This window comes from Vombatus ursinus, unplaced genomic scaffold (genome assembly GCF_900497805.2).
Source record: "Vombatus ursinus unplaced genomic scaffold, bare-nosed wombat genome assembly UNPS02014797.1, whole genome shotgun sequence".
Lineage (NCBI taxonomy): Eukaryota > Metazoa > Chordata > Mammalia > Diprotodontia > Vombatidae > Vombatus > Vombatus ursinus.
This window is the reverse complement of record NW_020954575.1, coordinates 1635526-1650620: the sequence shown is the minus strand read 5'-3', so window position 1 is coordinate 1650620 and position 15095 is coordinate 1635526. Positions and strand designations below refer to the sequence as shown.

Genomic DNA, 15095 nt, shown 5'->3' with positions numbered 1-15095 from the left:
ATATTTCTATTTAGATGAGGACAGAAAGAGTTTGACAGCTACAGTGAATCCTTTCCTCCTAGTAGATGCCTTACTGCTTTCAATCAACTAAGCGTGACAACCTTATAGGCAGGACCCCTAGAGTGAAAGCTAGCTTCAGGGTACCCAGGCCCGAATAGTCCAGATCTGCCAAGTCCAAGGGGCCAGGGGCATGATCCTCTAATAGTTTTCCAACATCTTCCTTGATAAAGCTCTTCAAGGACAGCGGGCAATATTAAAAACAACTCTAAAGGTGCACCACCTCTGCCCTAGGACCAGCACTGGACCCTGTTCACTAATGCTCTGAACCTGCCCCACCTAAGGTGACTGTCTCCTCCTGAGTCTCAGCCTTTTGGTACTGGGCCTGCAGTAACCAGACCCCTCTTGTTCAGGGGGACTCCTGCCTATTCCTGGGCTGCTGCTACCCATACGCAGGCAAGCTCTGCTCATTCCAATGATTGCTAAGGCCCAGTCATTGCCAGGCAATCTTTATTGGCTGACTGATTGAGAAGCCTAGAACTCCATGGGGCTATGTACCCATTGGCTGGCCCCAAGGCACTGGCAGAGACCTCATTATAGCCATCATGTATCAGAAGGAATATAGACCATCTCCCTGGAGTTCAGCCACCCTAGTTCACTGGGTGATCCTATCACCTCAAGAGGGGTAAGTCTTAGGCACCATGTCAGGAAGGGAGGTGTTTCCAGTTGCAGAATCTCCTGTCCAGGGGGTTTCTAATCTCCTTCCCTAAATTAAGGGACTCATTTTTCTCTCCTGACCTTAAAGATGTTGTTCTGTGTGGAGTGGTCAATGCCTAGGTGGAGCATTGCATCTTTGGTCACTTCAAAGCAGTCCTCTGAAAATAAAACAAAACACCCATGTCAGACATGGACTTCAACTACACTGTCCTAGAACCAACCCAACGCTTCTGGGACTCCCGAGTCCCAGACTCGAGGAGACAGGGGGACAAGGAATAGAACCCAAAATCCAGGTGCCAAATTGCGTGATGGAGTCTGGGTGTATCGGGCTCAGTTCACATGCCTATTGCCACACCAGGACCCAAAAGCCCAGAGCGCTCCCTACCTTCCAAGGTCCTCTCAGAATTGGGCAGCCAATGGAAAGTCGCTCCCTCAGGCAGGTGCCACTCTAACCTTTCACTTGAACTGGCTCCTTTGGTAATCTGGGGAACCAAAAATGTGCAATGAGATGCCTGGATGCATAACTATATGTGAACCCCACAGATGAGGGCCTGTAGGCAGAAGGCTGATATATTCACTGAAGGTAGGGCACTGTAAGGGACACTAAAAGATAAAAAAGAAAGGAAGAGACAGCTCCCAACGTCACACAGGGAGAACTTCTGCTTCACATCCTATTCCTCATGTGGTAAACAATAGCTTAATAAGTAATCTGAGGTTAATCCCTATCCTGACTCCACGGTCTTGCTTTGGTAGTCATTCCCCCATTCCCAAGTGTATTCTCTCTCTCTTTTTCCAGCAGTTTCTTTCCATCTGTCTCCAAACATGCACGGTCTCCTCAATCCTAGGAAAGCTTTTCCTCACTCCTTCTAGCCTTGAGGCAGCTACATTTCCACTTCTCTCCTCCCCTTTTTGCTCGTCTGTACCCAGTGCCTCCATTTCTTTACCAGGCCTGGGGTCTCCTCCAATCCTCCTGCATCATGCCTTTGGTCCCCACCACTTGACTGGATCTGCTTTCTCAAAGGTCACCCAGAACGCCTGATTACCAAATCTCTTAGGCTTTTTTCAGTCCTCATTTTCCTTGACTCTGCTGCTTTTGACACAAGTGATCACCTCCTTCTCACTGGACACTTTCTCCTTTCCTTTAGCTTCAATACCCCATATTCTCCTTGTTCTCCCCTCGAATGCATGATGTATTACCCACGGCCTTTCTCTCACTATGCTTCAACCACCCCCTCTATGGAGATGACTCACAAATCTGTACCTTCAGTCTGGAACTTCCCCATAAGCTCCAGCCCCACCTCTCTAATGGATATAGGACTGTCCCCGTGGTTGTAAAGGTGACCGCTCAAGCTCAACATCTTCTGAACGGAGCTCCTCTTTTCCCCTGGTACCACCATTTACCCAGTCCACCCATTTCTGCATGTTTGGGTTATCTTTGGCTCTCTCATTCGGCTGCCAAGTCCCGCTGATTGCACTCCTTTCTGTACCATCTCTCACACCTATTTCCTCCTTTTTTTCTCCCTCCCAACCAGCCTAGCACAGGCTTTCATTTCTACCCACATAGACGACTGCAGCAGCCTCCTAACAAGCCCACCTGCCTCAATCCTCCTCCTCCTTCAAGCACCTTTACATGGCTGCCATAACACTCTTGTTTGGTCACAAATCTGGATGCTAATGTCACTCTGCTCCAAAACATCTTCAGTGGTCTCCACTGAATCTACGGAATAAAGTTTCCACACCTGTGCTCAGCTTTCAGGGCCTCTCACAATCTTTCCATTCATAGGATAATAGATGTAAAGCGAGAAGGGACCTTAGTACAATCACTTCATATTTTCCATCGAGTCCAACTACTTTGTTTTACATATGAAGAAACTGAGGCAACTAAGAGGTTTAGAGACTTGCCCAGGATTGCACATTTAGTATTTGAGCTAGCAATTTGAACCCAGGACTTACTGACTCAAAGTCCAGTGCCTGAACTAGTCTCCTATCCCTTGCCACCCTGCCTTTACAGAGTCATATTATTAATTTTACCACCAGTTGCTTTACTTGGTTTTACCTCCATGAACATCATGCTCCCTGTGCTGTGCCCTCTGGTGCTCCCCCCACCCCATTTTTCAGCTCCTTTGAGGGTAAGGACTGTCTTTTTAAAAGTTGTATCCCCAGAGCTTAGCACAGTGCTTGGCACATAGGAGGGACTTAATAAACGTTTCCTGACCAATGACTATTACCCTGGGCCTTATAATCTGCATTCTAGTCAAACTGAACTATTTCCTGCTCCTGAGTAGGTAACCATTCTTTCACACTTCCACGTCTTTGCTCAGGCTGGTCCCTATGTCTGGAATGTCTGAATTCTTTCTCTCCCTTTCTTTGCCTCAAGTATTCCCTTCCATCCTTTAAAAGTCATCTAAGATGTCACCTCCTCCAAGAAGCTCTTCCCGATGCTTCTGGTCTGTAATAGCCTACACTGTCCGTTTCCCTCAAGTCATCAAAGTACTTTGTTTGATACTTCTCTCACTTACAACAAATGGCAGCTAGGTGGCACAGTGGATTAAGTGCTGGGTCTAAAGTCAGAAAAACTCATTTTCCTGAGTTTAAATCCAGCCTCAGACCCTTACTAGCTGTGTGACCCTGGGCAAGCCACTTAACTCTACCTCAGTTTCCTCATCTGTAAAATGACCTGGAGAAGGAAATGGTAAACCACTCCAGTATCTCTGCCAAGAAAACCCCCAATGAGGTCACAAAGAGTCCAACACAACTCAAAAACATAATATTGGGTAGTCCAGTCATTTGTGTTTATAGCTCATCTTCCTATTAGTCTGTAAGCTCCTGAGGACAGAGACCTTGTCTGATCTAAACTTTATGTCATCTATGACATAACTCTATGACAGTGCCCTGTATCCAGCAGACATCTGATAAACGTGGATGAAACATTCTAGTAAGAGATTCTTCCTTAGCTAACTCCGGCAATCAGAATTATTCCACAGTCAGAAGTGATCTGTCCCGAGTTCTGCCCCCACAGGCTTCACACATTTTTGACACCCATCAGAGGAGGATCTCGTGGGGCATAAATTCACAGTCTGGACATTAAAGGTCTAACAGATGATCCAGGATTCACAACTAGAAGATCTCTATCTAGTCATCAGTCTGCTACTTATCACTGAGTGACTCTGGGCAAATCACTTAACTGTTGAATCTTAATATTCTCACCTGCAAAGCGGGGATAATATTTGTCTTCCCTACAGGTCTAATCCTGAGGATCAAATGTAAAGAAGCCTGTAACTATAACATGTAATTTAATATCAGCTATCATCATTATTAAATAGTTATGTTAATTATGCGTAGATCTATATACAAGTGACAGGAAGAACAATGGGACAACAGAAGTGGCCAGAACCAGCTGGAATTTGTCTAAGAAAACATCCTAAAAGAGGTGACTGGAAATGGAGGGGGAGGGGGAGAGCAGCAGGTCCCTTTAGGGCTATAAAAATCAACAGCTGTGAAGGATACAGCAAAGAGCATCATTACTTACAGCCCCAGGACAGGACCTGGAACCCAGTGCCTGGCACAGACCTGATAGAAGATATGAAAATTCCTCTCCAGTGGGGCCTGGTAAGCAACTCGAGTTTTCTCCAGGAGGTACGTCTGGACAGAGGCCCCAGTCATCTGCTGAGCTCTAGGGAGCAGAAGGTGGATATGTGGATGCAAAGTCCAGGGACTGCTAGCCCCCCCCCATGGACTGACCATGATCCCCACCAAGCCTGTGGATAAGACTGGGGAAAGCAAAGTAAATAGCCCCTACCCCTCAAAGTGCTACATGCAAAAAAGGTGTAAGGAGGGTCACTTTTTCCACATGAATTTAGAAATGCTTATATTTTAGTGCCAGAAAATCCTGCTCTCCATGACACAGGGATATCTCTTTTGTGATGAGCCAAGCCATACATTTCTAGTGAAGGCCTGAGGCTCCAGGGGATAGCAGCATCCTGAGTGTACCCAGGATACACATGTGCCTCAGATAAGCCACAAGGTCCAGAACTCAGGGCCAATGACGGGAGCATGGGGAAACCAGGGTTGGGGGACCCAGAGCTGTTAAGCAAATGACAGAAAGAGGAGCTTGTGAGCAAGCAAGGACCTGAAAAGAGAAGCTCTGCTTTCCTCTCCAAGTTCTGTTGGTACCCTCTTCCTCGAGACTCCCACCCTTGTGTCCAAGCCAGGCAGGCTCCTTGTTTGGAGGACATCAGCCCAAGCCAAACTGCTGTGTCCTGGCCAGCCTGCTTCTCTGCAGAACAAGGGCCATCCATGGTCGTGGTGGCCTGCCCTTCTTCAGTGCTCCTGTTCTAGGTCCCCGGGGAACACTTCCTCAGGTTCTCTGATCCCAGCACATAGTACCACCCCTTCCCAGGGGTGACCCACAGCATGGCCCAGGACACAGCCCGCACCTGTGCAGGATCCCAGGACCTGCTTTTACCTGTTCAGCTGCAGTTGGATGTACTTCCCAAAACGGCTGCTGTTGCTATTGCGAAGTGTACAAGCATTCCCTAAGGAAGAAGGAAAGTCACTGATGTCCTCTCTTCTCAGTCACCAGTCCCTGCTCCCTTTCTCCTCTATGCCTTCCTTCTCTGAGGCCCAGACCTTCCAGCTGCCACATCCCAGGGTGAAGTCAGTGGCAGGTCCCTCCAGGCCCTTCCCCTCCCAAAGGTCCCATTTGGAGAGAGCTGCCCTCCAGTCAGAAAGGACAGGTCTGGGGCAAAGGAGCACAGGCTGCAAGAAAGAGGTTCAGGCCAGATACGAGTGAGGACTTCCTGATTAGCAGAGGCAAGAAGGTCCCCCTTTCTGAGGTGGGGAGGCAGTCTTTAAATCCAGGATTGGTTCAAGAACAGTTGTGGTCTGCCGCCCCACGAACAGCCAAGTTTCCTCCTCAAGGTCCTTTTTCAGACCTCTGGCGCCGTTATCATTGCCAGCTATGGTGATACCATTGTGCCTGTGTTTGTCTAAGCTGAGGGAGCCCTGGATCACGGGGCTCTAGGGTGCTAGAGAAGGCAGAGAAAGGCTGTGTCCCCAGCCAGCTGAGGACAGCCTGATCGTGTTTACCAAAGGCCTCCATGACTGGATTGGAATCCAGGACTCTCTTCTCAATTCTCTCCACTGTCTTATGTGTCTCTTGAGAGGCAGAGGAATTGGCAACTGTGGCATAGAACTTCATCAGGCACCGAGATGTCCAAGTCTGCAGAAGAAGACAGCCTCATGGTGGTCATGCCCAGTACTCTCCCCAGGCCCTGCCATGGGCCTGTCAGTTAACAAGCACTTATTAAGCACTTACTATGTGCCAGGCATGGTGCTAAGAGCTAGGAATACAAAGAAAGGTAAAACCCTCGTCCCTGACCTCAAGGAATGTATATTCATTTTTTTTTTGGTGAAGCAATTGGGGGTTACATGACTTGCCCAGGATCACACAGCTAGTAAGTATCAAGTGTCTGAGGAACATACATTCTTAACAGACAACATATAAATGGATCAGGTACATACAAGTTATATACAGAGTTGATGGAAGGCATTGACAGCTGGGGGGTAGGGTGGGGGGACCAGGAAAGGCCTTCTGCAGAAGGGGCGATCATGAGCTGAAGCCAGAGAAACGGAGGCAGAACATCCCAGTAGGAAAGACAGCCAGTACAGGACCAGGCAAGGTCCACTCACACTGGTGTGCCCTGGAAAGGAAGCTGAGGGCATCTGAGGTCCCTTCCAGGCTGGATCTCTGATCTAATGACTGTGGCTAGGAAGCAGGAGGGCTGGGGCACCAGAGGCCTGGGGCAGGGGCATGAGGAGAGCCACATTCCCATCTAGTGGAGTTCACCGGGTGGCCCTCTTTGAGCCACAGAGACTCTGCAGGCCTGTTTTCTCACCCCGGGAGGTGGGCCTGCCCTGCCTACTTCTCAGGAATGTAGGGAAGGTGTGGTGATCAAGGGAGACCATAGAGTGAAAGGGAATTTTAAAAGTCAAATTACTCTGGCTAGGAAAGTAGTCTAGGTGAGGACAGTGAAGGAAGTATGCAGCCTGTGCTGGTGGGGCTTCTGGGGCAGGCCTGCTCGGACTGGTTGTGCCACTCTCTGGCTTTCGCCTTGTGAAATCTTTTTCAGCCTCCGTCTCAACAGTAACACCCTCTCAGTGGCTCCCTCCCATCTCCATCAGTCCTTCCCATAACCTTGGAGGCCTGGAATCAGGTTGGGAGGAGGGGAGCCAGCTTGTCCCCAAGGATAATAATCCACAATCTGCTAGATCATGACATTACAGAATGCTCGTGCTAAAAGGGTGCTCAGAAGTCATTTAGGTCAACCCTGGTGTCGTACAGGTGAGGAAACTGAAGCCCAGAGAGGGAACCTAACTTGCCAAAAGTCACGCACCTAGTGAGCAGCAGAGCCAGGCCTAGGACACAGGTCTCTCCTGACCTTCAGTTCTTTCTAGGGCAGCTGGGAGCACAGTAGATAGAGCCCTGGGCTTGGAGTCAGGAAAACCTGAGTTCAAATCCAGCTTTAGACACCTCCTAGCTGTGTGACCATGGGTAAGTCACCTCACTTCTGTTTGCCTCAGTTTCTTCAACTGTAAAATGGGAATAATCATAGCACCTACCTCCCAGGTTGTCATGAGGATCAAATGAGATATCTGTAAAGCACTTAGCACAGTGCCTGGCACATAGTAGGCACTTAATAAATGCTTATTCCCTTCCCTTCCTGACTCTCCTACTATAGCGTTGACTGGATGTGGGACTGAGAAAGCAGCCAAAGACACCCCTAAAAGGGGCTAGAGCTTCCACTCTGGGCAGACAATCAAACACCAAGGAGAACAAGGCTTGTCTGTTACCTTTCCTGCTCCACTCTCCCCACTAACAATGATGGACTGGTCGACAGGCTCCAGCAAGCTCTTGACATTCCTGTAGCTTTGCTCACCCACGGTGAAAATATGAGGCTTTAATTTCTGAAATACCCAAGGAACCCAACACATTAAGGGACACATAAAGAAACTCTCTTCTGAGATAAGTGATTCACTGGGTGAACACCAAGATGCGTAAAGCTGCAAACACTAAGTTTAGAAGCACCCCCCTCTCCAGAGCTGCCCCCAGCCCAGCCCAGCAGGAAGACTTTCTGGAGAGATAAGAGATTCATCTCCCCCCCTCCCAGGCCTGCCCATCACTACTTCCCCTGCCCCTTCCTCTACCTCCTACCCAGAGGTGCAACCCAATCAAGACAACATTTCTCCAGCTATTCATACGCTGGCTTAGTGACTTCCTTCTGTTTTCTCTACCACCCCTCTAGGAGCTGTGTTGGACTGGAGGCCGTGAGCTCCTCTGGGACAAGGGACCCCACTTATGTGAGTCTCTAAGCCCAGCACATAAGTCCATGCTTGCTGCTTTGTGACGCCATGATACCAACAGGGTAAGGGTTGAAGGAGAGAGCCAAGCTTGCCTGGAGTTGAGGTGTCGTGTGGTAGTCCCTCATCAGCTCAGGGCAATAGAGGTAAGGGACAGGCTTAAAGGGATTCAGAGCCACAAGGGTGCAGCCAGCATTGGTGTAGAACACATCCACTTGGTACCTCTCTTGTAGACACTTCAGGACTGAGACAGATGCACCGTTAATGGAAGTCCCCAGAGTGCTTGAGTGAGTGAGCACATGCATGCACACCCAGAGCTCTAACCCATCCTCCCCCTCACAATTAGTGGCCTCAGCCCTGTGAGACCCAAGCTGGGAGAGATGTCAATCAGCAATCTTGGCTTGGGATTCTGGGTCCCACCAATGGGCCTTGGGGCAAGATGAACCTAGGGAAGATGGGCCAACTCCGCCCTGAGGCCTCCCACCTCATCAGAGGCTTGCTCTCTACCTGTCGCTGGAGTCACAGGGTTCACTTTTGTGAGGTCATCCAGCTCAGCCAGTTGGAAATCACTTCCCAGGAAGACTTGCAGATCTTTACTGAGAGGGTCATTGCCATAGGGGAGGGAGCTCGTTTCTTGGCCATTGACCTGGGAAATAGAAAGGAGAAGGCAAATGGGCACTGTGTTACGGAGGGAGTTCCACAGTCCTTGCTTTTCCTCTCATTAGTGCGGAAAAGCTCAAGGCACTGTTATGGGCTCGGACCAGCTCAAATTCTTGTACATGCAGACCGTGCAAATAAACAGAAAAGCTACAAGAGCCATTTGTGTAAAAACCCAAACCAGACCCAGTGTCTGGGAGCCTGTCTTCTGTTTGTAAGTACAGCTGGCTGGCAAACAGACAGGGGAGAAGAGGAGAAGGCAGGGAAAGAACCAAGGGAGGGCAAGTACAAACTCTGAAAAGGTTATAAATCAAAACCCACATTCCCCACATCCAGGGTTTTCCTAAAGAAATTGTTTGATTCACTAATGACCTCGCCACCTTGCTGCTGGGGCCTAGAATTAGCCCAGCAAGTCTCCTTTTCAGCTCAGGGGGTCTTAGATTATTATTTGGTGGAGGCAAACTTCTCCCCTCTCTCCCATCTGGTTGCTGATATTCTTCATGTTCCTGTCTTTCCCCTCCTGGAGCTCATCCACACCAGTTCATACCCTCCCTTCTCTCTTCACTTCATCTCAGACCCCAGGAATGAAAAAGAAGGGTATAACTGCTTTCCCAGAAATGATGACTTAGTAGGAAGACGGAGAACCCCAAGTTTGGCATGTTCTCCTCCTCCTGACCTCCTGGAACCCTTGATCCCTTCAAGATGCAAATGCAAACTTCTCACACAAGGCCTTAATTGACTACCACTCTTCCCCCCTGAAAAATATCCAAAAAGTTATTTCATAATTTTAAAAATTTGTGTACATGTGGCTTCCTCCTGGTAAAATGTAAACTCCTTGAGGACAAGCTCTGTTTTCCTTTTTGCTTTAGATCCTCAGAGCCTAGCAGAGTGCATGCCCTGGGTAGGTGCTCAAGAAATGCTTAGGAATTAAGGTGATCAAATCTGAAGACAATGTTCAAAGTCAAAAACAGTTTGATTATGAGACCTATAAAGGTATGGCAGGTTGGAGGCTGGCCAGCTGCTTTAGGTCCTTAAATTCAAGAGGCCAAGACAACAAAAGGCTCCCTTGTGCAGGGACAAGGGGACATGGGCAGTTAGCTCTGCCATCTGTTCCACAAGCTGTTCACAAGGTCAAGGGATCTGACTGACAAGAGTATGGACAGAGCTGGGCACATCTTCTCCTACTGCAGCTTGGTGGTATCAACATAATGGTGACAGTCTTAGTCTAGAGGTGACTCTGCAAGTCAATGACTTGTCCAGAGGTCAATTTCCTGCCCTTTTCAACAGAGTCAAGTTATTTCCTACCTCCCTCTCTTATTCTCATCACTTGAAGATTTGGGGACAGGGGTTCAAACAGATGTCTGAAGGCCCATCAGTTTTGACAGACTGTTTACTTATACTCTTTGTAAATGTTTCTTTCCCCCAGAGCTTGTCCAGTTAATACTGACCTTCCCCATGCCAACACTGGCCTCTCCAACTGCTCAGTAAGCTGAGAAGGGTGCTACCCACCCGTTCTCCCTCTTTCTCTCCAGAACATGGTGTTCCCTTCCTAGGGTTAGCAGGGAGAGAAAGTCACCCTGAAACAGAGCAGGGGAGCCCTATGGCTCCCAGCAGACAATGCTGGCCTTACTCCCCATGGCCTGGGATGGTTTCAACTCTGAAAGGGGTGGAGCCATACACATACCAGTTAGACCAACAGTAAGACTGGGTCCTTTCCAAGGAATGAGATTTGTTCAGGACCTTCTTGGAGTTTTCCTGAAAGTCTTTCTGGATTGAACCTGAACTTGCAATGCTGGGTTTCTTGGGGGCCAGACACATTTAGGTGCAAATGGTGCATTCTCTGTTCCAAGTCTTTTTTCTGGACACAGTGCCTCTCAGAAAAAGGACCTGCCAACCCACTGTGGTTGGACATAGCCCTTTCACGTCTCCTGAATGGAGGTGGCCTCAATTGCCCACTGCATATAGGTCCTACTCCAGCCATGCTTTACCCTCTATCTCCTTGACAATCACCTTGCCACCACCCAGTGTATCACCCAACCAGTTTCAGTTCTGGACCCAAAATCCAATCAACCTTGTCATTGCTCCCAATAAGGGTATGGCAATCTACTTCCCCATGGCTTCCAGAATCATCCCATTAACTTTCTAAACCAAAATATCCCTCAGGGTCGCCACACCTCATCTGTGTTAGACTGTAAGCTTCTAAAGGGCAGGGGCCATCTCATTTTTTCTTACTAGAATGCTTGACAAATGCTTTTTCATTCATTCATTCACTATGGCCCAATCCCATCGAAAACCAAAAGGCTACCCCACATCAGAGCACCATGGAGGAACTTATCAAGGGGATCAATCACCAAAAGAAAATATGACAACAGCAGTAACGGGAAGAATCAAGCCCACATGGGTTGCCACTGTCTCTGAAGAGGACCCCCTGGCTCCCCCTCCCACACAGTGAATGGAAGTAGGGGATTAGAGAGGTCCTGGAGGTATAAGTATGCAGGAACCCCAGGTCTTGAGGAACCTTTACCACACTCCAGGATGGTTGCTAACCTATCTGCTGTTCTGGTACCTCACACCACCCCCTCAGTCCTCATTCCCCCACAGTAAAGCTCCTGTCTCTAACTGCTCTACAGAACTACTCCCTACAAAGTGTTTCCAACACCCTCCTTAACCATGAAATCCAATGGCCTTGGATTTATCCCCCTGGACCTCTCTGCAGCACAGAGCACAAAGCACCACTTTTCCATGGGATACTCTCCTTGAAAAGCTTCTGAGACACCCACCATTCTTCTGATGCTCCTTTTTCATGCCCTTGCTCTCCTCTGGGTCCCTTCACAGGGCCACTCCTCGAGATTCTATCTTCAGCCAATCTGCTTCATGTCTATGGCGTTAACTACCAATTTAGTGGGAAAGTGTGCCTCAAATCTACAACTCCAGCCCTGACCACTCCCTACCCCCCCCCTTCTTTCATTGAGTCAAATCTGTGATTTCCAACTGCCTCCTAGGACACTTCCACCCAAATGATCCATGGCACTGTATCCCTTGGCTGGTCCCAAACATTATTTTTCTCCAAAATCTGCTCTTCTGTCCTCACCTTCCTATCTATATCAGTGACATAATCAATTTCATTCCAAGCCTTTGGCATCTTCGATGACTCTTCTCTGTCATCACCCATGTCAAATTAGTCACAAAGGCAAACTGATTCTACCTATACAATATCTTAACACTTTCTGCTTCTGTTCCCTTTATTCTCCTCTCATGTACTACTTATTACAATAACTTCTTAACTGGCCTTTCTGCTTTCACTCTCCTCCACTCCCTTCCAACTTAACCTTCATACCACTGTAGAATAACATTCCTAACACAACTGTGCTATAAGAAATAATGAACAGGCTGATTTCAGAAAAACCTGGACTTATATGAACTGATGCAAAATGAAGTGAGCAGAACTAGAACACTGTACACAGCAACAACAATACTGTACAATGATCAACTGTGAGCGCCTTGGCTCTTCTTCTCAGCAATCCAATGATCCGAGATAATTTCCAAGCACTCGTGATGAAAAATGCTATCCCACCTCCAGAGAAAGAAATGATGGAGTCTGAATGCAGATCAAAACACACTAATTTTCACTTTCTGCATTTTTTCCCCCTTTGGGTCTGTGTCTTCTTTTACAACATGACTAATGTTTTGCACCACTGAACGTGTATAACCTGTAACAAACTGCTTACCATGTCAGGGAGGGGGAAGTGAGGGAAGGAGAATCTGAAGTCAGAAGTTTAAAAAATGAACGTTAGAAATTGTCTTTACACGTAATTGGGGGAAAAACATTGTTTAAAAAATAACATTCCTAAAGTACAACTCTAATCATGTTACTGCTGCTCAAAACCCTTCAAGGCTTCCCTACTGCCTACCAAATAAAGCCCAATTTCTTTCCCCGGCACGAGGACCCGCAAATTGGTGCCACTCTGCCTTGATGATCTTATCTCACAATGCTGTTCTCTGCACCCCAAGCTCTAACTGAAATGAAGTTACCTACCCTCCCCACAAACAGCCGGCACCTTCTCTCCTCATCCTTACTCTGACTGTTAATGTGTTCCCCAAACCCCTCACCACTGCTACCTACCATGTGCTGGCAGCCCAGCAATCCCTTTGAAGTGAAGCTTGGCCTTGAGATTCACGTTCTGAAAATGCTCTCTTGACAAGCATTTCTTGTTTTGTTTCTAATATTGCTATTTAGACACTACACCTTAGGATCCACTAGGGAGTCAGTACCAAAGTGGCTGAGAACTCCTCTACACGCCTGCCACAGTTGTTCCTAAATCAGAACGGGGAACACTTTTCTCATGGTCCAAGAAGAAGCTTTCTTAGCCTGCTCTATACTGAACCCCCCTCAACCAAAACAGACATTCTGTGGGAGGAGAGGTCAAGGCACACCAACGTAAGGAAGGAGCTGGATGGGAATGTTTGTCACACCCAGGTCAGAGCCACAGATTTTGCTCTTCCCTAGGAACTCCAGCTCTCTATTGTAAAGAGGAAATGGGGAACAACCATTAGGCAAGTTTACTTGGAATATAGATTATGTGAAGGGGATTAACATGAAATAAGTCTCTAAGGAACTCTGGCTTTGCAGAGCTTTATGTTCATCAAGCTGAGGAATCTAGATTTCATCTTAGAGGCAATAGGGAGCTTGTGAAAGTTCTTGAACAGGGGAATGGCATAGACCTGTGTGCAGGAATATCGCTTTGGAATCTGTGTGTGAAAAATGAGGAAGGCAGAACAATAAGGAGGCCATCTGAATAGCTCAGGTGAAAGCTGATAAGGGCCTGAGTGAGGGTGGTGGCCATATAGTGAAAAGAAGTGATGGACACAAGAGATACTGTAGAGATAGAAATGACAAGATGTCAACTGACCGGACCATTTTTCCATGAGTGGAAAATTTTTCAACAAATTAGAAGCTGTTGACCTTGAAGACCTGCTATGGATATGGGTACCAGAAATGATATGCTTTTCCAAGAAGAACCCACCCCAGAGTAGTCCTTGACTTCACAAAATTAAGACAACTCTCCTTGGGGGTCTCACAGGCTGCTCTGAGATCAGCTGCACTGGACAACTCATGGTGCTCATCTTTGCCACTCTAGATTTGGGGATCATAACCTGGACTCCCCTGTGCTAGACAGTGTACCACTTTGGAAGGGCATTGCCTGCCTCTCAGGAGCAACTGACCCATGTTCAACTGCCATTCACATGGAAACCTTTTCTACTTTCTTCAAAGTTCTCATCTGAATATTTGCTACTACCACCAAGAACTGGACCTATGAGCAGCAGCTCCAGGGACCACCATGAGAACCTTCTTCCCATTCCTACTGACCAGGTCAAGCCTAGAGAAATGACTTCACACCTTCCTCCTGCTTGGGAATTCATAAACAAGACATTTTTGTTCCAGTTGACAGTGAAAGGTTAAAGATGAGCACAAGGTTATAACCATCGGTTGCCTGGACAGCTCAGGCAGCTCCTGGAGGCCAGAATGGATACTTTAGAACCAGGTACTGTCCGGGAGAGGACAAGGCATCTGAAAGTCCTTGTTAAGGTGTGAAAACTGTCGCAAAAAAAACAAAACAAAAACAAAAGGGCAGCTAGATGGGGCAGTGAATAGAGCTCTGGCCTTGGAGACAGGAGGACCTGAGTTCAAATCCAACCTCAGACACTTGACACTTACTAGCTATGTGACCCTGGACAAGTCACTTATCCCCGACTGCCTCACCAAAAAAACAAACAAAAAAAAGCATGAAAATTGTGCCCCTGGTACTCATTTCCACTGGATACTTCAGGCTTAAGCCATAACCACCCAACTGCCTTGCCACAAAACAAATGTTCATGTGCCACAAAGAACAGAATGTTCTAGCACTTAAAATGTATATTTATAACACAATGTGTTAAAAGTTGTCCTTCACTGCCCTCTCAAGTACTGAACTCTAAGCAAATGCCTCCTCATTAATGCCACCTGGGGGTTCTGTAATCTAGGTTACCTGCTGCAGCATATTGTTTTGTTTCCAGCTGAGGCTTTGGGTCACCAGATGAAGAGGATTTAATAGTTCTGAACATGGGACAGCTGGAACATTGGCAGAGTGAAGGGATTTGATCTGGAGGAATCTGTGTAAGGCCAACTGGAGCACCTGAAAGAAGAGAATGGAAACATTGAGGGTAAATATCAGAATGTGTCTACTCATACACAAACTTATGAAGAAGGCATGAAGAGTTGAGCTCAGCTATGATGGTAATGACAGCTCACTTGGGGATTCTGAGTCAAGAAGGCATGCTGTTCTCCAGGGAGGCTGGGAACGAGGTCAGTGGCCCAGCAACAAGAC

General features: G+C 47.6%; 1 protein-coding gene across 4 annotated transcripts in view; it reads right to left on the bottom strand.

Moving 5' to 3' along the window:
- MYO19 (myosin XIX) overlaps positions 1–15095 on the bottom strand; it is a 38517-nt gene that overhangs the window by 21352 nt on the left and 2070 nt on the right. For all 4 annotated transcript variants that reach the window (XM_027870377.1, XM_027870380.1, XM_027870378.1 and 1 more), the window contains exons 3-11: positions 14757–14903; positions 8581–8719; positions 8169–8317; positions 7567–7680; positions 5803–5935; positions 5180–5249; positions 4285–4387; positions 1100–1196; positions 796–872 (exon numbers count right to left, since the gene is read on the bottom strand). In XM_027870377.1, the coding sequence (XP_027726178.1) occupies positions 796–872; positions 1100–1196; positions 4285–4387; positions 5180–5249; positions 5803–5935; positions 7567–7680; positions 8169–8317; positions 8581–8719; positions 14757–14768 (894 nt within the window). In that variant the 5' untranslated portion in view covers positions 14769–14903. The remainder of the gene's footprint in view (positions 1–795; positions 873–1099; positions 1197–4284; positions 4388–5179; positions 5250–5802; positions 5936–7566; positions 7681–8168; positions 8318–8580; positions 8720–14756; positions 14904–15095) is intronic.